Consider the following 26616-nt stretch of genomic DNA (forward strand, 5'->3'; position numbering starts at 1 on the left):
GATAACATTAGTGGAGACTCTGACAGGACGGGAGAGACTGTGGCTTATGTGTATGAAAGATTTGGGATGGTTAGTTGACGGTAAGCACTGCAAGATAGGCCTGAAGTGTAACTTCATGACTCAAAAAGTGAATGCAAGTTTAGGCATCACTAATAAAAGTATAATTTTCAAAATGAGAGCATTCGATAAAGTTGCCAAATACCACCAGTAATCAAAGAAAACAGGAGCACTGTTGGGCAGACTTTGAAATGAGTCAGATCTGAGTTCCAGTCTTTATTCTCAGGCTTATACAAGATACGTGACTGCAGGAAATGCACCTTCCAGAACCTTCAACGTCTCTAATGAGAGGACTCTAGCAGTGTTGTAGGGGTCAGTGATACTGTGGGTCACACCTAGTGTGGTGCTGGCACACTGAAGGCACTCAAGAAATGGCTAATGCTTACAGAGGACTCTGTGAAATTCTACCCCATCTAATCCACAGAAGAGATCAATAACGGGATTATAATACATAAGTGCAAATTCTCAAAAGAATGGGACGAAAACCATAACAGAAGAAATAGTCTATGATGGAAGAGTATAATACTCTAAGTACTGCCATGTAGGAAGAGAAAATGGTACAACTTTTCTGCAAAGAAATCTGGCAATATGCACAGAGGACATTTCCAAAGTCCATATACAATGGTCCAACTCTGGGAAAGGAAAGGATTCAGAAAGTGTTTGTGGGTAGAAACGGGAGTGAGCAAAGGGTTGACTGATTAGTGGGTATCTCCATGAAAAGCAGGTTTATCACCAGAAAAACAAAGCATCTCTAAAAACGGAAATCTTTTCTTTTTTTTTTTTTCCTTATTACTGATTTCCATAAATATCCCTTGTTGGCCCAAACTTGTACGTTCCTAAGAATTGTGGCCCACTTTCCCGCTCAGCTCAGCACATCTGAATGGAAGACACCACCCAGGGAAGCAGCCACCCAAATGACTCAAGTGTTTTAAGATGAATAAAGGAGTGTGGAAGAGAAGTATACAAATTCCTTCAGGATGGGAGGTCCCAAATCCAGAGCAATTCATGATGTTCAAGGAAATGGCACCAGTGAGAGAGGAATGAAAGGCAAAAGGTTTCATTGCTTCTAAGTCTGAAGTATGCTTCCTTTTGAGCGCATTACGGCACGAGACCCAAGTTTTCGTAAAACGTCAAAAGTCTGATGACAACTGACACTTACCTAAAATGAGATGAAGCTTGGTTTCCGTCTGGAAAGCGTAGTGCAAGGTCACCAAAAACGGCGACTGCCTGATGTGCTCTAGGACCTGCCGTTCTGTCCTCGTGTGCTCGGTGGTTTTGGCCTTTTGAACTATTGTTGCCTTTTTCAAAACTTTCATGGCATACAGCTTTCCAGCGTCATGACCACTTATTTTACGAACTAGAAACACTTTTCCATAAGCTGAAAAGGAAAAGAAAAAAGAAAGAGTTAAAAGGCTACACAGGCAGAGTGGTCATTTAGTGCAAGTTGAAAGTTACAACGCACAGAAGAACACTCTTTGATTTTTAAATTTATTTATGGTTGTGTTGGGTCTTCGTTTCTGTGCGAGGGCTTTCTCTAGTTGTAGCAAGTGGGGGCCACTCTTCATCGCGGTGCGCGGGCCTCTCACTATCGCGACCTCTTCCGTTGCGGAGCACAGGCTCCAGACGCGCAGGCTCAGCAATTGTGGCTCACAGGCCCAGTCGCTCCGCGGCATGTGGGAATCCTCCCAGACCAGGGCCCGAACCCGTGTCCCCTGCATCGGCAGGCAGACTCCCAACCACTGCGCCACCGGGGAAGCCCCGAAAGAACACTCTTTGAATGAAAACGTATCCTTAGTGCTGTTTCCAATAGTTCTTTGAGATATTTCTTCAATTTTATGTCAGACATATTTCTAGGTCTAGGCCTCAATATTTACGTATCTAATCACTGATGACAAAGTTATGCGTTCACTCTTTTACTGTTATTCTCTCCTCCGTATCTTTAGCTGTAGGAAAATAGCCGCTATTATGGTCAATTAACCACAATCCAATTCTGGAGCAATTAGGACATTTCGGACCTCTAGGTTTTGCTGCTGTTGTAAACAAATGAAAATAGTTCTTAAGAATCTCAAAAAACAAAAAATCTCATACACATGTATAAATTAAGTACCTCAAGTACTCCTCTATACTTATCTAAAAAGTCTAAAGCAACATAAGCTGACATTATATAAACAAAAGAGATCTTCAGATGTGAAAGACATTAAAAGACCCTAAGTTGCAAGCAGTACCAACAGAAGCCCCTTTACACCTCTGGGCAGTAATTCACAGGTTAGTGGGTCAACCTCGCCACATTCTCCCTAAGTGAGGGCTCAGTTGGGCAAATCCTGTGTGTACTGCCACCCCCTAGGTGAGGCATCGGGGCCATATGGATACTGTGCCCAGAGCAGGTATCCGCGTTTATTTCCCTAGGGAAGTGGGGAGAGGGCACGAAGAGGTGGGCTGAAGGAGGAAGGGGAAGGCAGGCAACAACGCTGAGAGGGGAGGGCTGGGCCCCCAATTCATCCCTATGAGGCATAGAGGCTCTTCTCTCCTCAAAATGCCAACGCCTCCTGGGATGGTGGAGCCCAGTCCCACTTTTGAAGTTAAGTGCATTCATCAGACCATTCTGGAGTTGGTCTGAGTGCTGACCCAGACTGGTGCTTCCGTAGACCCTGCCCACACCTCGACAGTATTTAGCACAAAATCCTATTCTAATCCAGCCACTAGACCAAGAGAGCTCTAAGGGAAGGGCTCTTGTGTCTTGGCTGTTATTTGGTTTAGTACTTCAGGAAGTACATGAGTGCCGACCCAAGATGCACAACGGACAAAGAACGGCGGTGGTGCTCCTGAGGAGGGAGAGAAACAACGTTCCTCAAGGACTTGGCGATGCAGTCTCCGTGCTAAATATATTCCACACAGTGATTCCCTCGCTCCTCAGAACAGCCAGTGAAGTTGGTACTTTCAGTAATTCCATTCTGCAGATGAGGAAACAGATTCAGAATACTTAAGGAAGTGGCCAGAAGACTCGGGTAAAGAGTGGCAGAGCTGATTCAGATGAAAGCAGTGTGATTCCAGGGACCACACGCTTAACCATGAATGAAGTTTTTCTTTACGTAAGAGAGATTCTTCCTCAGTACTAGAAATCGGATGTTCTGGATTTTAATAAAACCAACACCATAAACAAGCTGAACACATTCTGGGATACAGAAAAAGTTCATAAAAGGTTTGTGTCTTATCTCGTTGTAAATAAAACAATTAGAGATTGAGAGTTTAATAAGGCAGAAGTGAACCAAAAAAGAAAATGACAACTTTTAGAACCTAACAAATTAACCTAAAGTATACAGATGAAAAAAGTGAATCTATTCAAAAGCAGTGAAATGAAGCTAGAGAATATTCTAAAGAAGAGTACTATACCTTCCATGGAGTAAGGCACTATATAAACCCAGAAGAAATTCAAGTCCTCTATAAGTACGGGGCTTTTGTGTCCCCTACGCACACGGCACCTGCTCTAGATTCCTGTTCTGAGATTCCTATCTCCAGGGTGCTGTGGTCCTTAGAAATTATGTTATCCATCTATCTTCTCCAACAAAGAAAATCCTTCCACAACATCACGGAAGGATGGCTATGAGCTTCTTCCCAGTGCTCACGTGTGTCTTTCAGTCCAGGTGCTGACCAGTGTGGCAGATGGACCACAGGGTGTTAGCATCTAACAGCTGAGTACTGGTCAGGCACTTTAGAGTTGGATTACTTCATCTGATTCTTCTCACATCCCTACGAGGAGGTGAGGAGGATGACCTCCACTTTACAGATGAAAGAACTGGAGCGTAAAGGAGCTGGGTCCCTTGCCCAAGGTCACACTTGCCCATGTGGCCTGACTCCTGAGCCCACACTCTGAGTAGTACTCCAGCTAGGTGCCTTCCTAAAGTGAATGACCTCATAGGCAAAGAAATTAGGAACCAGACATTAAAAAGAAGTCACAATACAGGTTAGGTGTTCTCATGGTGCAATAGACACAGTACGACTACTTCCAAGTAGAGGAGGTTTCATAAAGTCGCCCATTTTATTGATGGGGCGATCTAAATATTCAAAAATTTTGCCTTACCTTGAGTGGAAACAGGCCTTTCTACAATGTTCATCCGTTAGCTCTTCTAGACCTTCTGGACTTACAAAAAATAATATTACTCTTCTTTTCTAAGATCATTTTAAAAATATTTTAAAATACTATTATGCCATCTCATCCAAGCAAAAGGTTCTTATTCCCTAAACCAATCTAAAAGTAAATGACTTTAAGACTTTGTACCACTAGGAGGTGCCCTATATGTGTTCCGTGAGTTTGTAAATACTTTTTCTTTGATTTCTTTCCTAGTACCTTCAAAACGTCCTATATCACTCCAAATAAATGTGAGGCAGCAAAGGACGCTAATGTATGTGGGCAAATAATATAAAATCATCCTTAATGTCACGTTATACACTGTACGGTCAAATAATAAACAGTCATCCTCCTGCCATGTAGTGATATCCAGAAGTTTTCCAATAATATGAGCTAAAGACTACATAGCCTGCCTTTACCATTATTTTTATCTATCAGTAAAATGTTGGGGGAAAAAGTATGATGAAGCTAACAAATCTTTTGATTTTACTTTTATAATTTCCATGATTAACTAAAGCTATGGTACTTCTATCACATGGTACATGCCAACAGTTGCTTACGACAATAAACTTCAAGGAGTGCCTCACAATGTTCCAAGCAACAGATATTTCAGATAAACAGGATCTTACTTACAAGTAGGCTGCTTAATGAACAGAGTTGGCCTCCAAAGAGCGTTTTTTGAAGCACCCATAAGGCTGCTTATCACATTGCAAAAGGGGAAGAAAACACATCACTGCTGGAGAGACCCTGAAGAAGCCACCTTTCTCTGATTGAGCTGGTTTGCAGATTAGTCCAGAGGGAGAAAGTGAAGGAGTCCTTCTGTTGAAGAGTGCCATCCAGTCCAGAACCACCTACGTGTTTTCCAATATTTTAAGAGGGGCCACTGCAACTGAACTTGGTGGCAATATTATTTCCTTTTGGTCTGTAATGAGATGAATGACTACCTTGTTGTGAAGCCAACTCCTGGCTTTCGTTCACTGTGTGCTGATGTTGTCAAAGAATTCCTATTTTGAAAGCATCTTTTGGAAACTACAAAAGCTACCAATGGTGGAAACTCTTTTGGCCGAAAAAGGTAAACAATAGTACTTCCTGCTCAGATGGAGCCCCTAAAATGGATGTTTAGCAACACAGCTGGGATTTGCTGCTTAGGTAAAGAGACTAAGCTTCAGGCTTCAGCATAACTCTAATTTCAGCATCAGCATGCAATGGCTTCAGACGCACTCCCAGCAATCTTCACAGAAGCTTTGTGTACTGCTCTGATCTTATCAATTTCTCCAGAGCCAGGGCCTTTCCAAGATACTCTGTCAAGAAATGTGAGCAGAAGAGGGCATGGAGTTCACTGGTTTCCCAGAGGACGAGGCTAGCAGCGCTTGATGGGACTTGAGGTAGAAGTTCTACTTATTAGATTGAGGGAAAATAAAGTCTAAAAATAAATGACAAGAAGGATTAATTCCTGACTTAACTTGACAGACACCTACGACCATACGAATGAGGTAAATCTTTCAATTCAAGGCCCAGCAGACACTGTTCTGGATGTTACCGATAACCTGTGTGCTCTTACAGCCGCAGGTTATAGCAGCCGTTTCAAAGAGAGGACTGGATCCAGACAACCATGTAAGCTTTTCCAAAGCTGGAGGAAGAATTCCATAGGTTGGGGGGCAAACTACGGATACCTTACAAAGGTCATTTCTGTTTAAACTGAAATGTGGATTTAGAATCCTAGTCTATCTGACACAGTACAATGTTGCCAATGGTCTCAATGGCTTGATGATAAAGGAAATCATGTAAAATGAACTAAACACAGTGTCAAGGGGAAATGTCTAGTTCCTTGGACTAGGTCTCAGTTTGCTTTTCCACAGGTGTGACTCGTATTCCATTGGCCACAATGATCATTATGAATCAGGTTTTTAAGCATGTGTTGTCATAACAGAAAAATGAAAATGGACTGATGGTTTCAAAACAAGATGACATTCATGCTGTCACATGATAAGCCACTGCACGATAGCAACTACTTTTTCAAGCTAAACAAAAAGCAGCCTTCTTGCTTAAACTTATTTTGAGCATAATTAAACTGATTTTTTTCACTTTATTTGTAAAGTCTGGATTCATTAAAAAATTTTTAGGAAGTAGCCTTTATCTTGGCATGAAAATGATGAGATCAATTTGTTAAAAAAGTATTTTTACAGTCTGTCTATAAAAGCAGTCAATTTACAATGCCATATAATTAAAAGCAAGGAAAATCTGTCTATGTTTACATGCATTATTCTGGAAAAAAGGGTTAAGAACTAGAAGGCCTCTGGATTAATTCCTTCAGTAGAGCGCTTATCCAGGACACGCTGCTCCCATTGGGATCCAAATGCTCCACCACTGTGAGATCACTGTTTTCTGTCACTAAAACTTTTATTAATGCTGCTTACAACTCTATACATTGTACACTCTGCTTAACCAGCCATGCCACACTTTGTGTTCAATCCAACCTTGTAGCATAAACTACTGTACTCAAACTACTGCTTTAAAAAAAAGTATGGCAGAAACTCTCTTGCGACTTCCACTTAGACAACTCCCAACACTAACTGGTACTCCCCTTCCGGTTGTAAAACACTGCACTGCACACTGATGCCTATAACCAGTTCACACGTACACTGCTGTCCCCACGCCGTTCAGCTGTCTGCTTCACACCAGTCACTGATACTCATTGCCTTACTTGTGTGTGCCTTTTGTATACGTTATTCTTATATAATTTAACTATATATTACATAAGCCACTGAAATGTAAATGTGAAAGAAAAGAGAAAAATGAGGTTAAAAGCTTTGAAAGAACTACATAAAGGCAAGACACTTAAGAAAACAGAACTGCTGAAAAATTAGGTGTGGGTGAAACAACTATAAAAGGCTAGGGGAAAGAATTGTGAAAATCTAAAAGGATTCTGTATCCAGATCACTTCAAATGTGTCTGGTTCTCACTCCACTTTAAAGAATTGGAAACTTAATTTTAGATGATGCATTACAAGTGTGGTTTATGCAAAACAAACCATTATTTAAGAACTTACTCTCAAAGAGTCTTGTGCCTACACGAAGTGAATATATATTTATATATTTTAAGTGAAAAGTAGTATGTCCAAAGTACATATTTATATATCCTTTTAAAATGATATTCCACTTTAACCAACTTTTTCTGATTAGCCACAAGTACCAGTCATGTCATATGAGAGAGACTCCACTAACTAAAGGATCATACTCAGTGGTGCTGGAATTCATCCCTCTGTCACCCTTCCAGAATCAGGGAATCCTTTTTCTTTAACTTTTTCTTTTATATTGGGGTAGAGTTGACTAACAATAGTTTCAGGTGTATAGCAAAGTCATTCAGTTATACATATACATGTATCTATTCTTTTTCAAATTCTTTTCCCATTTAGGTTGTTACATAATATTGAGCAGAGTTCTCTGTGCTATACAGTAGGTCCTTGTTGGTTATCCATTTTAAGTATAGCAGTGTGTACATCTTAATCCCAAACCCCCTAACTATCCCTTCTCCCAACCCTTCCTCTGGTAACCATAAGTTCACGTTCTAAGTCTGTGAGTCTGTTTCTGTTTTGTAAATAAGTTCATCTGTAACATTTCTTTTTAGATTCTGCATATAAGCAATATCATATGATATTTCCCTTTCTCTGTCTGACTTGTTAAATCAGAATCTTGTTAACGAGTGACTTGACCACCAACCATACTAGCTCTGCCCCTCAGCTTGCTTTCATTCTCAATCTGGTAAACATACCTTTTGTGTTGTCATCTAAATTGTTGATCAAAATACAACCCTTCTTGCTCAAAATACTTGATTTCCCACTACTCTTAAGATAAAGAGGATCCTTCATATAACCTAAATTATCTGGCTTCTACCTACCTCTCTCCACCTTCTCACCATCTCATTTACTCACTCCTTCAGACATACAGCCTTTCCTGACTTCTCAGACTAGCACAGTTCCTCTAATTTTATACTCTCATAACACCCTGTCATAGAAATTGTCAGAAACATGAGTTTTCATTTATTTGTGTGATTGCCTCATTGTGTAGCTTCCACAGGACTGTAAATTCCACAAAACCAGGGACTATGTCCAGTTTTACTCGCTTTGTATCATTAGCAAATTCTAGAGCTGGCACACTGTAGAAACTCATAATGTTGAATGCATCAAAAAATAAACAAGATAGCAAACAAAGAAAGAGCTCTGTAGCATAGAGCCAAATACCCTCTTCTCAGTTGACAATTCTGATCTAAAGTTGAAGGTGGGTCTTTAGGAAAAGAAACTAACTGCAAATCTTCAGTACAGAGCTATATAGCTCACCCACTCTTTCCCTTTGGAGAAGGAACAATGGGCTTTCATGAAGTAATCACCTTTAATTTGGGTATTAAATATGATTCCTGACAACACTCCCTGGTGAAAGTGAGCTCAGGAAACTTAGCTGCCACCACTGTAGAAAAGGAAAATATCTTAACATGGTGACATCTGTCTCTGGCCACTGCTTTGTAACCTGCCACAACTACATAAGAACTGATTACAGTGCCTGGCCACATCCCTCTCTCATAGACAATTTAACTTGAGGAAAGATTTTTACCTTTCCACATGTGACATGGCCACTGACAATCAATCCACCTGCCTTCCCCTCCATCTTGCCCTGTAGAACTTCATTCATCCCAAGTCAGCAGGGTCAGAAATGGAACCAAACAAGAAATACTCTCTTGGAACTCTACATTTCACTTGTCCTGCCCTTGGAAATTGGTACCCTTGTTAATAGGCCAGCCAAACGTACATGGTAAGTAATGCTAGGGCAGTATATGTCAAGCCCCAGGAAAACCACCATCACTGAAAGGGTTCTCAGAAGAGCAGCTTCATTTCAGTATTACCACAGCACAGACAGTACACGAAAAGCAAACACTCAAGGGGTTCAGTGGTGAAACCTGACTGACCATAATTTGGTACTTCTAAAGACTCATCTGAAATATCTGGTAAATTAGACCTCAGAGCTGAAAAGAAACATTACTACCCATCCCAGTAATTCTCTAAAATCTACCCTTTGTTAAGATAGATGGACAGAAATCACCTCACTTGGGCCAAAGTAGTAGATAAGTCCTACTCAGACACACACTTTAGTGAATTGAGGTTTAATCTTCTGTGTGCCACTTTTTAAAGAGACTATATACAATAAAATTATGTTTTTTAAATAATATCTTCATATCCTTTATCAAAGATGCTAGTCTCATGATCTTATTTACTGACCACAATAAAGGAGCCATTTGATAACTTCAGCACTTGTTAAAAGTCTCTCTAGACCAGTTTTTTTTTCAAACCGTGGGCTGTGACCCATTAGTGGATGATAATATCAATTAAGTGGGTCCAACCAGCATTTTGAAACTAAAATACTAAAAAAGAACTGAATATACTAAACATGTTTCATGAAACTTCTGTCTCCCCTCTATACACACACACATGTGTAGGTATATGTGAATGTAAACAAGTCTAAGCACATGAGAGAGGAAAAGAAGAGGGCAGTACAGAACAATGGCTAAGAACATAGACTCTGGTGCCTGACTGCCTGGCTTTGAACCCTAGATATGCTATTTAGTAACTGTACTGTAACCCTGGGCAAAACAGGAAACACAACTGTGTCTCAATTTCCTCATTAGGGACAGTAATAGTTCTTAACATCATACAGTTTGGGGATTAAATAAATTAATATAAGGATCCAGAGGAGGGCCTGGCAGATAACAAAAACTACAGAAATGTTAGTGGAAAAAAAGTGTGTGTATGTGACTGCACGTCTATACACATACATAAATACACATACTGAAAAGCAATACAAAAATGTACCTATTTTGTCCCATGGGTAATAGTCAAAAAAGCTTGAAAGCTACTGCTCTAGATGAATTTATATGCCTTTCCTTTTAAAAAAAATACAAATTATGTAGGCCAAAGAACTTTCCCTTTATACCCACCTCCTAGTAAACTCAGGGTTAAATTCAGGACTCAATTGCAGTGACTATGTCAGCCCAGATGTCTATAACATCTATTTCACTTTCCTATTATCTTTGCTTTTGCTCTGTTTTCATCTGTTTTCGTTTTCTCTTTGTTTTTTATTCCTTATCTTTTTTTCTATCTTTGAAAATGCCCTTAAATCTCTTTTTGAAAGTTGGCAAATTTTAAACGTTGAAAGTAAAATGCACTTGATTTTACATATTTATCAAACAGAAGCACTGATTCCTAAATTCTTTTATAGAATAGATATCTTAATTGCACACTAAATTCCAAATACTAAAAAACCCCACATAACTATAAAACTAAGTATTTCAACATAATTTTAAAATAAAAAGTGAGAGTGGCATGGACATATATACACTACCAAATGTAAAATAGATAGCTAGTGGGAAGCAGCCACATAGCACAGGGAGATCAGCTCGGTGCTTTGTGTCCACCTAGAGGGGTGGGATAGGGAGGGTGGGAGGGAGACGCAAGAGGGAGGAGATATGGGGATATATGTATACATATAGCTGATTCACTTTGCTACACAGCAGCGACTAACACAACATTGTAAAGCAATTATACTCCAATAAAGATGTTAAAATTTTTTTTATTAGTTTCTGCTTTATAACAAAGTGAATCAGTCATACATATACATCTGTTCCCACATCCCTTCCCTCATGCATCTCCCTCCCTCCCACCCTCCCCATCCCACCCCTCCAGGCGGTTACAAAGCACCGAGCTGATCTCCCTGTGCTCTGCGGCTGCTTCCCACTATCTATCTCCCTTACGTTTGGTAGTGTATATATGTCCATGCCTCTCTTTCGCTTTGTCACAGCTTACCCTTCCCCCTCCCCATATCCTCAAGTCCATTCTCAAGTAGGTCTGTGTCTTTATTCCCCTTTTACCCCTAGGTTCTTCATGACAATTTTTTTTTTTAATTCCGTATATATGTGTTAGCATACGGTATTTGTCTTTCTCTTTCTGACTTACTTCACTCTGTATGACAGACTCTAGGTCTATCCACCTCATTACAAATAGCTCAGTTTCGTCTCTTTTTATGGCTGAGTAATATTCCATTGTATATATGTGCCACATCTTCTTTATCCATTCATCCGATGATGGACACTTAGGTTGTTTCCAGCTCCGGGCTATTGTGAATAGAGCTGCAATGAACATTTTGGTACATGTCTCTTTTTGAATTATGGTTTTCTCAGGGTATATGCCCAGTAGTGGGATTGCTGGGTCATATGGTAGTTCTATTTTTAGTTTTTTAAGGAACCTCCATACCGTTCTCCATAGTGGCTGTACCAATTCACATTCCCACCAGCAGTGCAAGAGTGTTCCCTTTTCTCCACACCCTCTCCAGCATTTATTGTTTCTAGATTTCTTGATGATGGCCATTCTGACTGGTGTGAGATGATATCTCATTGTAGTTTTGATTTGCATTTCTCTAATGATTAATGATGTTGAGCATTCTTTCATGTGTTTGTTGGCAGTCTGTATATCTTCTTTGGAGAAATGTCTATTTAAGTCTTCTGCCCATTTTTGGATTGGGTTGTTTGTTTTTTTGCTATTGAGCTGCATGAGCTGTTTATAAATTTTGGAGATTAATCCTTTGTCAGTTGCTTCATTTGCAAATATTTTCTCCCATTCTGAGGGTTGTCTTTTGGTCTTGTTTATGGTAAAATTTTTTTAAAAATAAATAAATAAAGTAAAATAAAAACAGAATTTGAGCCACTTAATACAACCATTTTTAAAGTTAGCCCTTGTTGCCAAGATTTGTAACATCATAAAAACAAAATGTCTAAGATTAAGAAAGGTAGACTGATTAAAACAGACTATTCTTCTAACATACAAGGAAAAGCTATGAACCCAAAACATGCTTGATTAGATACACAGATGCTAAAGGCAAACAAGAGACACAGTAAAAGCACATGAAGTCATAGGCGGTAATTTTTATGAAAGAGACTGAGGTAGGCCATTTGTTTTAGGTATAAACAGTTATATCCTCTCTAGAAGATATATAGCACCGAGGATCTGGAAGAGACTTAATAAAAGTGCCAGGATTCTAGATGTAATCCAGTTTAAGCTTTTAAACTAACCAGGGCCATTTGACTCATTTTCTTAATTACTTTGAATGGTCAAAAACAGTTGCACAGCTGAAATTAGGACCACGAAACCAGTGCATTTTCTCAGGGATGGTGTTAGCGTCTAAAAAAAGGACTTAATATGTGAGAAGGTTGAAAATAAAAAATAGTTACAGGAATGATTATCTATGAATTCCATTTATGCATACTGTATTAGCTTGAATAATTAAAGACTAATTGTATAATATCTTCTAGATCAGCACTTTTTAATTTCGGAGCAAGCACTAAGACAGTACATGCATTAGTCCAGCTAATAACTGCATGTATGTATGTGGCTGCGGCCGACTCCTGACTATCTCCACATGGATGACCCACGTAATCCATATGGCATTTCTTATCCCTGGTCCCAGATGACTTGAAAACCAGAGATTCTGGTCCATCAGGAAAGAAGAAAAAGCCACAAAGGAAATCATGTCCCACTGTGAGGTCTAGACTTGAATTGACTACCCATGGAATGTGATTACCAGAGGGCCTTACTAAAAGGAAAATACAGGAAAACAAGCAAATAAGGACCAAGAAGCACATTCATAATCATTCTGTTTATATCTCAACAAACAAGCTATTTGAGTACAAAAGGCTTGCCTCCTCACTCTTGCTCCAAAACTTCCCAGGGTTCAGGCTGAATTGAAACCCCAGCTTAGACCACATGCTGCTTAGGCTCTTCCTCTGCCCTTGCTACTCCCCTTACTCTCTCCTGAGAGCATTCCTGCAATAAATCAAGTGTGCCCAAATCCTTGTCCCAGGCTCTGCTTCTAGCAAATGTGACCTACATCAGCATCAGGAATAAGTCAAATTGTACTTATACTAGGGAGACAATGTCAACCAACATGTTCAAATGGAATCGTCTTTTGATTGTGGTATAAAACATCACAAACATTTGACCTCTAAGATTTCCTTAAACACTGTAGGCTTACACTGAAGCAGAAGGTATAGTGGGTACACACAGATGCACAGTTATAAACTTTTTTGAATGATAATTTTGACAATTTAATGAATACAGGCTTTTAAAAGTACTATTTTAATAGGGATACTTTCCAAACACCTAAGCGAATTAAATGACAAACGATGACTAAGCCATAATACTTTTTAAAACAGTCTTTATATGCCTCAACCAAAGTTTTTTCCCCTTTGATCATATGGCTAAAAAGTAGCTGTGTCTTTAAGTTGCCTAGTGCAATTCCTAGCACCATCTCGTGGCAAATTACCCAGAAAAAGAAACGTGTCTTATTTAACAAATAAGATGTGTTTCTGAAAAGTCTGTGGTAAAAAAATACATAACGTATGTATTTTAAAAGGCTGTCTTGTTGGGGATGATTTTCACAGAGTCTGGGACCAAGAAGCAAAGAACTATCAGAGTTAACATTTCAAGGATGGCACTTAGGCTGGGGTAAACAACCCAACAATAATCTCTCCTACTTGATAGTATTTCCACAGAACAGCTTGCAGCATCTCCCGCTGATTACATGACCACCCCCCGATCCCCAGCCAAAAATAAAAACAAAAAAATAAAAAGCCACAGGATAAAGAAAAAGTAACCTTCTTATGAGGGCACCAGGGACTGAGGAAAACACAAATGGTTGCTGCTCAATAGACATTATGGGAGGCAAGGCCTTTTGAATCTCTCTACTCTGCCAGCACTCATTTGAAGATTTCATAAACCCAGAAATAAACATTAAATGAAGGCCATATTATTCAATTTTCAAGTTTGTATGTAATATATCCTTTTTTTAAATGCTCACCACTCTTTCCCCAGCACCCAAACAGTACTTGCCTCTTAATAAAACATGTGAATGAATGAATCCCAAGAGCAATGGGAATGAAGTGAAAGGTTTTAAATAGAGAAGTGACATGATCAAACTTATATTTAAGAAAGATCACTCTGGTTGTAGTATGGAGAACAGATTAGGAAGGAACAGCCTGAAACCCAGAAGATCTTTTGGTGGTTGCATGTCCCTATTTATTGCTGGACATATTTTAGGCTTTACAATAAAATATTTGTTGAGAAATGACTATCACTTATGTATCAAGCTAATCTGAGACATTGGCAATGCATTATACTAGCTCTTTTAGAAGGTGGGCTTCTTTCCCTTTCAGATATATAAATAGGTAAAATTTATATAGCATTTACTATATGTCAGGCAATCTAAATGTTTTATTACTCATTTTATGCATATTTTAGCATAAGACTGTTAACCTAACATACAAAAGGTTGTTCAGAACCTAAAATGTTTGAGTAGTTAACAGAAGAAAACAAAGAAAGAAAGTCTTCATTTGACATGTTATTTTGAAGGTAATACACAAATCAACTTTTTAGAAATGCTAATAAAATTTCAACTAACATCACTTATGAAATATTTGTTACATTTTTATTATTAGAAATATAACTTTAGTTGAAATTTCTCCCAGATATGCTAACAAAGTGACTACATGAAAGAACTAATAATCTATCCTTATGAATAAGTCCTAAATAATTTTGTTTTTCTAATTTAGGGTGAAGCTTTAAAGTGGAGTTCCCTGTTGAATAAATAACCGCAACTGATGTTTATTTAGCAATTGGCAATTCATATTGATTATCTCAGTGATATTATCACAACATTGTGAGATAGGTACTATTAACTTAGGCCAATAGGCACTTAGGCTCACAGAGATCATGCGATTTACCCAAGGAACACCAGTAGGCAATGATAATGTCAAGATTCAAACCTGAGTCTTCTAAGTCATCCTTGATATCCAAGTACTTCACAACTATGAATGCACCAAAATTAGAAGAGAAAAACCAACTCAGCTGCACCCTTTACAGTTACAGGACAAAATTTATCTTTTTTTGCCATAATGACAAAAAATCTCTGAAGTACAGATCTAGTATGATGAATAAAGAAAATTCAAAGAGAATACATGTTCCACTTCATTAAGCATCAGAACTACTAGTAATGCACAAAATGGGTACATTTAAAGACTTTCTTCTCTACTTAGACAGATGTCTCAAAGAAAGCAAAATCGTTAAAAGGAAGGCAGCAGAAAAGGAGAGAAATTAGAAAGAATCATTACTCCCACAAACAACAAAATTTCATCATGAAACAAAATAATTCTAAAAGATGAACCAAAGATACTTCCTGAATTTGGGAGTATCAACCTCAAGAACAACACTAGAGACAAAAGCATGAATTACCTACTTGTTAGACTATTATTATACTTCATACTGTTATGGGCTATGGGGAGGGAGGAGGGAAACAGGGTTGGAAACGTATATAAGGATGATCTTAAGAGTTCACAATCTAGAGGAAAAATATAGCAGATGTGAAGGAAGATTCAGAGAACCACTCACTGCCATTTCTCTACCAAGGACTTTCAGTGCCACAATTCAGAGAATGAAGCAATTCAGAACGATTCGGACAGCTGGAAAAGGGAAGGAGCACTAAGGTAGGGGAACAAGATAAGGCAGGGACTCAGAGGATGGGAAAGTACCCATTATTGTAGGGGAGTAAAAGAAAATCAACCAGACTAGTAAGTAGGTGGAATATTGGGGTAACTGGAGAAAAAATACAGAGCTAAGCCTGAAAATAAGGCAAGAATCTGGACTTGAATAATAACTAGGAAGAAAGCACTATAAGTCCTGAAACAGGAGAATAGCATGATAATGTTGAATTTTAATGAGGCTGCATATTATTTATAACAGAATATGTATAAAATGCATAAAATGGAAGAGAGAACTTGCAGAAAGACCAATTTTAAAAACCTTAACAACAATCCATGTATAAGGTAATATGAGCCATGGCACTAAGAACAGAAAAGGTAAATCCAAGGGTCATTTTGAAAGAAAAATTATAGGATTTTGTGAGAAACAAGAAATAAAAAAGTCAAAATAGAGAAGGATCAAAAATTATTTCCAAGTTTCTAGCTCAGGAAACTGATCAACAAGATTAGCAATAGATCAAAAGAAACAAGATAGCTGAAAAGATATAAATCAATACTCTGAGTAAAAGAGAGATTTTTTTCATGAATATTACATGTATTTAAGTATGAGATCAAAAAGTAAATCTTTCATTTTCCAATATTCCACAAAGTCTTCAAGATATTGGATGAATAGCATTTTTTCTGGTTCGAAATACATAAAACTTAAATCATCAGAAGAGTTCTCAGTTTCACTTCCAAAGAAAGCCTGACATGACACATAAAGACATCTGATGAGGCTTTTCTATTATCCTAAGTAGCTCTGGAAAAAATTAGCTTAAAAAGGTAATGAAACTGAAAGATTAGTGGTGAAATTTTTGAATAAAAATTGAGATTTTATTATGTTCATAATAAAAGTTTCCACCTACTCCATTTAGTCATCAAAACTGTGATTTTAAATATAGAAACACCTACAATGACACTTCTTAGTTATTCCATCTTCTCATAAGAGCAAGAAACTGTCAGCTGACGAAAAGGAAAAGCAGTATCCATGGCTAACAAGAGACCAGTTACAGGAAGAAGCATGAAATGAAAATGCAAGTAAAGCATTACTGGTAAACTCTTTTCTCACCTTTGCAGAATTATCTTAAAGATCTGCCTATGATAGAGCCACTCAAAAAGTTGAGGTAAATAATGAGACAAAGTGTTATATATGTTGAAAGAAAACACATACAAGGTTTGTCTTATAAATCTGATATTAAATTAAAAATGTTCTTTAATTAAAAGAATTTTTAACTGACCTGTAATTTTTCTTCCTCATACTCTGTGTGTTTTTGGAATCAAGGTTATACTAGCCTTATACAATGAGTTGGAAGAAATAATTCCACTTTTTCTGTCCTCTGAAAGAATTTGTGGAAGATTAGAATTACCTATGCCTTGAATGTTTGGCAAAACTCATTTTTTAAACTGTACCAAGTGTTTTTCTAGCAGGAAGATATTTACTTACTGACCAATTTCTTTAAGAATTATAGGACTGGGCTTCCCTGGTGGCATAATGGTTAAGAATCCGCCTGCCAGTGCAGGGGACATGGGTTTGAGCCCTAGTCCAGGAAGATCCCACATGCCGTGGAGCAACTAAGCCCGTGCGCCACAACTACTGAGCCTGCGCTCAAGAGCCCGCGAGCCACAACTACTGAGCCCGTGAGCCACAAGTACTGAGCCCGTGTGCTGCAACTACTGAAGCCCGCATGTCTAGAGCCCATGCTCCACAACAAGAGAAGCCACTGCAATGAGAAGCCCACACACAGTGCAATGAAGAGTAACACCCGCTTGCCACAACCAGAGAAAAGGCAGCACGCAGCAACGAAGACCCAATGCAGCCAAAAATAAATTAATTAATTTAAAAAAGAAAAAAAGGAATTACAGGACTATTCAGGTTTTCTATTCTTTTTTCAATCAATTTGGTCTTTTACACATTTCAAGATTCACGTGCATATTAAAATTTGAGGAACACTACCTCAGACCACTAAATTCCTATCAACTCCCAAATTATGTGCTATTTTTGTCCAATATTTCAATTTTCTTTTTTTAACCCCACAAATTAGACATTTCAACTATGGTTTTACACAGTCAATATTGTTTAGATCTTCTTTATTCACCAACACTTTTTTCATCCCAGAATCTCTCCTGAGATCACTTTCCTTCTCCCTAAAATTATATCCTTTAGAAATTCTTTTAGTGAGGATGTACTGGTGGAAAACACACTAGCTTTTGTGTGTCTGAAAATGTCTATTTTGCCCTCACTTTTGGAAAACAGTTTTGCTGGGTTTGCAATTCTAAATTGACAGTTATTTTTTCTGGGCATTTTGTAGATATTCTTCCACTCTTCTATGGCATTCATGCTTGCTGTTGAAAAATCATTTGTTAATCTACTCATTATTCCTCTATAAATATGCCTTTTCTCTCTGGTTGTTTTTAGGGTATTTCTCTGTCTCTGATTTTCATCAGTTTCTCTGATGTATCTAGGTAATAATTTCTTTATACTTGTCTGCTTGGGATTTTCTGTTTCCTAGATCTGCAAATTTATATGCTTAATCAATCCTAGAAAATTCTCAGCTATTATCTCTTTGGATAGGACTGCTCCCCACTCTATTGGCTCTCTCTGGGATTCTGATTAGACAAATTTATATGCTGACAAGACCGGCCACATAATTGGCAGGCTCAGTGCAAAATGAAAATGTGGGGTGCCTTGCTCATGAATTATTTAGAATTTCAGAACAGTGAAAGCAGAGCATTAAACCAAACGTGAGGCTCTTCTAGTGCAGGGATCTCTGCACCTGCACAAGTCATATGCCCATGAGTTCCTGACTTCAGAGCAGCAAGAACAGTGATAGCAAAAATTGAGAAGGCACAAGGAAGTATAAAGCAGAATATCAAGATCATCTAACCTCACCACCCAGGGACAGCCACACTGTTATCATTTTGGTGCATAGATCAGAGATTTTTCTATATATTTACATGTAGACATTTATTCACACAATTTTTATACTATAGAAATGGTATATTGTACATTCTCTTCTATAGTCTTCTCTCAAATTTATTACATTATGGAGATCTTTCAAAAATGTTAGTAAATACAGATCATTTCAATCCTATTGTACAGATAATAGAACATATAGATGCATGTTCATTTAACCAAATTCATGTCATTAGGTTTCCAAAGAGTCTTGAATTTTTCATTATTAAAAATGATGAGCATGGACTATCAATAAAGTTGAGCGAGGATTGACTGAATCAATCAGTATAAAGCACTTCACAGAGTACTTGGCAAGTAACAAGCTCTCCATAAATGTTAGTGGTTTTTAAAAAAATATTGTGTCCTGTGTAAAAACTGAATTAATTTACATTCCCAACAGCAGGGTAAGAGAGATTGGTTTTTCTTGATCCTTACCAGTTCCTTTAAATTTTGCCTTTTGTATTTCTTCTATGAATGCTTTGTTCACATTCTTAGTTCTCCTATTGGATTCCTTATACTTTTTAAAGATTAACTGATTTCTGTATTGGGGATATCAATCCTTTGTCATAAGGATATCAAGTACTTTTTTTTCTGAAAAAAAAAAAAAAAAGAATTAAGACTTACCTCCAGTTCCTAGGACCTTTAGGAGCTCGAAATTTTCAATCCCCACCTTCTCTGCATGTCCTGTTAAATTAGCTAAAAAAGAAAGAGAAAAAATACATAATTAAGGGGATCAGCAATAGGAGGGGGGGCCCACAGGTGCTTCTGAGGTACCAGCAGTGTTTTATTTCTTGAGTTGGGTGGTTAAACCAGGATTCACTTTATAATTATTCATTAAAATGTACAGCTACGTTTTGTGTAGTTTTCTGTATGTTACATATTATGATAAAATTTTTTTTATTTAAAAAAATTTTTAATTACTAATTTGTTTTGTGGGATTTTTTAAAAAAAATTTTTGGGGGGGCTGCACTGGGTCTTAGTTGCAGCACGTGGGATCTTTGTTGCAGCATGCGGACTCTTAGTTGTGGCATGCAGACTTCCTAGTTGCGGCATGGGAACTCTTAGTTGCGGCATGCATGCGGGATCTAGTTCCCTGACCAGGGATGGAACCCGAGCCCCCTGCATTGGCAGTGCAGAGTCTTACCCACTGGGCCACCAGGGAAGTCTCACAATAAAACTTTTTTTAGAATTTAGTAACTATGTAACATTTGTATCAAAGCTTAACATAAAAATAAAGTGTTCTACTTTATTAAAATAAAGACTCTCTAAAAGTCTAAAAAAGTCTTTAAAAATAAAGACTCTCTACTGACCAGATAATCTGAAAATGAACACAAATTCTAACATGTAGATAGATATGTAGTAGAGAGAAAATTGAACAGATTTAGAAGATGCATTCATTTATTCAACAAATATTTACTGATTATAAATGCCATTCCCAGGCTCTAGGCTGGACTCCACTCCCATTTCTGTCACTAAGCACTTGAACATGATGTAGCCTGAACTGATTACCTGACCACCCTGCATCTCAGTTCCCTCATCTTTGAGGTGAAAGCACTGGTCTCAGTGAATTCTAAGATCTCTGCCAGTTCTAAAATTCTAGGACTATGTTTAAAAATATAAACTCTTCAAAGACATATTCTGTAGTAAATAAACAAAATTAGGATACCTTACAAATGAGCATTTTCTAGAGCATATTCCAATGAATTCTGATCCTATCCTATGAAATGTTAATAGGTATTATGTTTGGGGGGAAGGTGGGGAAAGAGTGCTCTGGTTGAATAAATTTGGAAATATTTAACTTAAACAAGGTTTAACAAGTTTCTTTAACGCTGACAGATCCTGCACCATAAAAATATGCATATGAATCTTCAAGACTGCGATACTTATATTTGACAAATTTATTGGACCACGAATTACTCTTTATGGTAATAACCTATTCATATTATGTGAAGCAGCATTCTGTGATAAGAAAGACATGATTAAGAAAGACTTGGTCCAAATCCTAGTGCTACCACTTAAAAGCTCTGTGACCTTGAACAAATTACTTAATTTCTCTGTGTTTCATATCCCTGTAGTGTAAAATGGGGATAATAAAAATTCCTACCCTCAAAGCATAATGGTGCCTACAATTTACTTTGAAATGTATTTTTATTGGGTTGGCCGAAAGGTTTGTTCATTTTTTTCCGTAAGATGGCTCTAGTAGTACTTAGTTGTCTTTAACCTCATTCAAAACAGTTTTGTTAGATTGTATGTGACAGCTGTCATATCAGCATGCATTTAAAAAAAGACATCAAAATTGGTGAATTTTTGTGTAGCCATTTTAATATTGAAGATGGAAGAAAAAAGCAACACTTTCAGCATACTATGCTTTATTATTTCAAGAAAGGCAAAAACGCAACTGAAACACACAAAAAAGATTTGTGCAGTGTATGGAAAAGGTGATGTGACTGGTCAAACGTGTCAAAAGTTGTTTGTAAAGTTTTGTGCTGGAGATTTCTCGCTGGATGATGCTCCACGGTTGGGTAGACTAGTTGAAGTTGGTAATGATCAAATTGAGACATTGACTGAGAGCAGTCAACATTATAGCATGTGGGAGATAGCCAACATACTCAAAATATCTAAATTGAGAGCTGAAAATCATTTGCACCAGCTTGGTTATATTCATCGCTTTGATGTTTGGGTTCCACATAAGTTAAGTGAAAAAAACCTTCTTGACCGTATTTCTGCATGCGATTCTCTACTTAAATGTAATGAAAACGTTCCGTTTTTAAAACAATTGTGATGGGCAATGAAAAGTGGATACTGTACAATAATGTGGAATGGAAGAGATCGTGGGGCAAGCGAAATGAACCACCACAAACCACACCAAAGGCCGGTCTTCATCCAAAGAAGATGATGCTGTGCATATGGTGGGATTGGAAGGGACTCCTCTATTATGAGCTCCTTCTGGAAAACCAAACAATTAATTCCAACAAGTACTGCTCCCAATTAGACCAACTGAAAGTGGCACTCGACAAAAAGCGTCTAGAATTAGTCAACAGAAAATGCATAATCTTCCATCAGGATAATGCAAGACCATGTGTTTCTTTGATGACCAGGCAAAAACTGTTCCAGCTTGGCTGGGAAGTTCTGATTCATCCGCTGTATTCACCAGACATTGCACCTTCGGATTTCCATTTATTTGGGTCTTTACAAAATTCTCTTAATGGGAAAAATTTCAATTCCCTGGAAGACTGTAAAAAGCATCTGGAACAGTTCCTTGCTCAAAAAGATAAAAAGTTTTGGGAAGATGGAATTATGAAGTTGCCTGAAAAATGGCAGAAGGTAGTGGAACAAGAGGGTGAACATGTTGTTCAATGAAGTTCTTGGTGAAAATGAAAAATGTGTCTTTTATTTTTGCTTAAAAACTGAAGGCATTTTTTGGCCAACCGAATAAAAAGATGGATTGCTGGACACATATAGATATGGACAGATATGTGATAAAGAAAATACAACAAAATGTTAACTGCAGAATCTGGATAGTGAGTGTAAGGATATTCAGCATACAACTCTTTCAAATTCTCTGTGTTACATTTGAAAATGTTCATAATAAAATGGCACATAATAAAATAATACCTACCTCATTGGGTTGTGATGAGGATTGTATGAGCTTAATTTACACAGTGTTTGCTGTGTTCCAATAATATTATTAGTGTTTATAAATAAATTAATGCTTTGGGACTACAATTTTAAGAAAATTAGACCCAACTAAGAACTTCTAAAATTAAAAGTTTCAGGGGGATAAATAATTTCAGTGTCTTTCTGAAGTTTAACTAAACATAACTTTAAAAAATATTTTTAATTGTGGTTAAAAATATATAACACAAAATTTACCATCTTAACCATTTTTAAGCATCAATACAGTAGTGTTAACTATAGGTACATTGTTTACAACAGATCTCTAGAATTTTTTCACCTTGCAAAACAAACTCCATTGAACAATTCCTCTTTCCCCTCTCTTCCAAGCTCCTGGGAACCACCATTCTACTTTCAGTTCCTAAGAGTTTGACTATTCATGCATAATTTCATAGTGGGAACAAATCAGTGTACATGGCCCTGCCTCAAGCTCACACTGGCTTCAATATAAATCTAAAACAAATACCAAAAACATAGGTAGTATCTTAGAGTAAACACACAATAGCATATCCTCCTGTAGTATGTCAAGCAGGTTATAGTAAAAGTGAAGCTCACAGGAAACCATCACTTTTGAAATAATGATTTGGCTCTAATTGAATGTTAAATTCTGTTATTTTACTGTGCAAGATATTTGAAGTTTAAGACATTATTGAAGAGGCAAATGTTAAAAATTATCAATCCTGTTTCTCACTGTGAGGAGCCATCTTTTATTTACTATGAGATGTGTATAGGCCCAGGTTTCCAAAAGCATTGTCCAAATACTATTTCTCCCATATCTATATTTGCAGCTGGACTAGGAAGATAAGGAACTATCTTTTGATACACAGTCACTTCAGCCTTTCTACACTAACCATAGAATTATTCTCATAGGAAATTAAAAGAGGCCACAGATTAATTACACTTGGTTCTACAAAGCATACCATCCCGGAAAGCCTGATCATTCACAGAGATTGTTAATATAATCTGCGAAGGCCTGCTTTTGTTCATAATCTACTACCTCTATTATTTAGTTTCTGACATAAATTAACACGTTGTCTGCAAAGGGAGCTCAAGGCTTCCCCAACCTCCAGTCCTGGGGAGAAGGAATTGACAGATCTCAAGATGAACAGCACTGATGCCTTTGGTATTTGGGGTAGGAGTCATCACAGTAGTAAAGGTTTCCCCAGGAGGAGGAGGTTAGCTCTGCTTTCTTCAAGGTATGTACTCTTTGGAATCTCCTCTCTTGGCCTTAGCTGTGGACGAGTTTATTTACTCTTTGTATTGCTTTTCTATCAAGATTGTTACCAGGTGGCTGGTGAGTTAAGGTAGAGCTTAGGAGAGCGTCTTCTCTCCCTCATACCTCAAGCCCCAGGTCCTAGGAATTCTGGGCTTGAAAAGAGTTTAGCCCTAGGCTTATAAAAACACACTTTATCCACCTCGAGTTTCTCCGAGAATTTATCTTTCCTGGCCTTTCCTTGATTAAGAATGGTTATTCGAGGGCTTCCCTGGTGGCGCAGTGGTTGAGAATCTGCCTGCCAATGCAGCGGACACGGGTTCGAGCCCTGGTCTGGGAAGATCCCACATGCCGCGGAACAACTAGGCCCGTGAGCCACAACCACTGAGCCTGCGCATCTGGAGCCTGTGCTCCGCAACAAGAGAGGCCGCGATAGTGAGAGGCCCGCGCACCGCGATGAAGAGTGGCCCCCGCTTGCCACAACTAGAGAAAGCCCTAGCACAAAACGAAGACCCAACACAGCCAAAAAATAATAATAATTAATTAATTAATTAATTAATTAAAAAAAAAAAAAAAAAGAATGGTTATTCGATTCCAGTGAACAAGCTTAGAGGGTATTATCTGCTTAGGGCAAAGGGCCCCTGTGGCCCAGTGCAGCTTATCAGGTCAATGATTCACTTTGGGGTAAGGGACCAAAGATCAAGCTTGACAAAATGTACTCCTTTGCTTTACTCTGTCTTGTCTTAACCTCAGTTGGGGCCCAAGCAGATGCAATAGGGTTTTTTACCCAAAGGTCATAGCTTACATTAGGGTTCACTCTTGAACCCTAATGTTGTACATTCTATGGGTTTAGACAAATGAATCCACCATTGTAGTATTTGTATCATTCAGAGTAGTTACTGCCCTAAAAATCCTCTGTGCAGGTTTTTGTGTGGACACGAGTCTTCAACTCCTTTGGGTAAATATGAAAGAGCACAACTGCTGGGTCATATTGTAAGAGTACATTTAGTTTTATAAGTAACTACCAAACCATCTTCCAAAGTGGCTGTATCAACTCTGCGTTTACACCAACAGTAAATGAGAGTTCCTGTTGCTCTAAATCCTAACATTTGGTTTTATCAGCGTTCTGAATTTTGGCCATTCTAATAGTTGTGTAATGGTATCCCACTGTTGTTTTAATTGGCATTTCCTTGATAACATATGATGTGGAATATCTTTTCATATGCTCATTTGCCATCTGTGTATTTTTGTTGGTGAGGTGTCTGCCAAAGTTATTGGCCCAGTTTTTTCAATCAAGTTGTTTATTTTCTTATTGTTGAGTTTTAAGAGGTCTTTGTATATTCTGGACAACTCATTTATCAGATAATGCCTTTTGTAAATATTTTCTTCCAGTATGTGACTTGTCTTCTCAGTCTCTTGACATTGTCTTTTGCAGAGCAGAATTTTTGAATTTTAGTAATTTTGATAAAGTCCAGCTTATCAATTCTTTCTTTCATGGATCATGCCTTTGGTGGTGTACCTAAAAAGTCATCACCATACCCAAGGTCATCTAGGCTTTCTCTATGTTATCTACTAGGACTTACAATTTTATGTTTTATTTAGGTCTGTAATATACTTTGAGTTAATTTTTGTGAAGGATGTAAGGTCTGTGCCTAGATTCAATATTTTGCATGTAGATGTCCAGTTGTTCCAGCATCATTTCTTGAAAAGACTATCTTTCTTCCACTATATTCTTTGTTCCTTTGTCAAAAATCACTTGACTATATTTATGTAGGTCTATTTCTGGGCTCTCCAGCCTGTTCCTGTCTATTCTGTCCTCAATAGCACACTTTCTTAATTACTGTAGCTTGATAGTAAGTCTTAAAGTAGTGGGTAGTGTCAGTCTCCTGACGGTTCTTCTCCTTTAATATTGTGTTGGCTATTCTGGGTCTTCTGCCTAACCATGTAAACTTTAGAATCAGTTTATTGATCCTCACAAAATAATGTACTTGGATTTGACTGGGACTGCACTGAATCTGTAGGCCAAATCTGTAGACCAAGTTGGGAAGAACTGACATCTCAACAATATTGAATCATTCTATCCATGAACATGGAATATCTCTCCATTTATTTAGTTCTTCTTTAGTATCCTTCAACAGAGTTTTGTAGTTTCCTCATATAGATCTTGTACATATTTTGTTAGATTTATACCTAAGTATTTCATTTGGGGGGGTGTGCAAATTTAAATGGCACTGTGTTTTTAATTTCAAATTCCACTTGTTCATTGCTGGTAGGTAGGGAAGCGATTGACTTTTGGTTATCAGTCTTGTGTCTTAAAACTGTAATAAAACTGTAATCTCTTATTAGTTTCAGGAGGGGTTTTTGTTGTTGATTCTTTCAAATTTTCTACATTCTCAATGTGCTTTTAGTTTGCTTTTTCTTGATGACATGTTGAACATCTTTTCATGGGCCTATTAGTCATTTGTATTTTTTTGTGTGTGGGAATTGTCTGTTCAAATCTTTTGTCCATTTTTTTACAGCGTTGTTTGTGTCTTAACTGCTGTAAGAGTTCTTCACATATTTTAAATAAAAGTATTTTGGCAGACATATGTTTTGCAAATGTATTCTCCATTCTATAGCTTGGCTTTTTATTTTCTTAATTTTGTCTTTTTAAAAGCAAATTTTAAAAATTTTGATGAAGTCCATTAATTTTTTTTTACAGTCTATGCTTTTTGGATTCTAAGAAATCACTGGCTACCCAATGTCACAAAGATATTTTCTAAAATGTTCTTCTAGAAATTTAATAGTTTTAGTTCTTACATTTAAGTCTGTGATCCAATTTGAGTTAACTTTCTTGTCTAATGTGAGGTAAGGATCAAGGTTCTTTTTTTTCTCATACAGGTATCTAGTTGTTCCAATACCATTTAACCAAAAAAAAAAAAAAAAAGAAAAGAAAAGAAAAGAAACCCTCTATTTTTTTTACCATTGATTTATGTTAGCTCA

The 26616-nt window shown here is 37.6% G+C and overlaps 1 protein-coding gene across 2 annotated transcripts in view; it reads right to left on the bottom strand.

The window, feature by feature from the left end:
- RPS6KA5 (ribosomal protein S6 kinase A5) overlaps positions 1–26616 on the bottom strand; it is a 189266-nt gene that overhangs the window by 109196 nt on the left and 53454 nt on the right. For both annotated transcript variants that reach the window (XM_082617202.1, XM_082617201.1), the window contains 2 exons: positions 19371–19442; positions 1217–1435 (listed from right to left, as the gene is read on the bottom strand). In XM_082617202.1, the coding sequence (XP_082473328.1) occupies positions 1217–1373 (157 nt within the window). In that variant the 5' untranslated portion in view covers positions 1374–1435; positions 19371–19442. The remainder of the gene's footprint in view (positions 1–1216; positions 1436–19370; positions 19443–26616) is intronic.

The sequence above is a fragment of the Mesoplodon mirus genome, assembly GCF_964341445.2.
Source record: "Mesoplodon mirus genome assembly, chromosome: 4".
In the NCBI taxonomy this organism is placed as follows: domain Eukaryota; kingdom Metazoa; phylum Chordata; class Mammalia; order Artiodactyla; family Ziphiidae; genus Mesoplodon; species Mesoplodon mirus.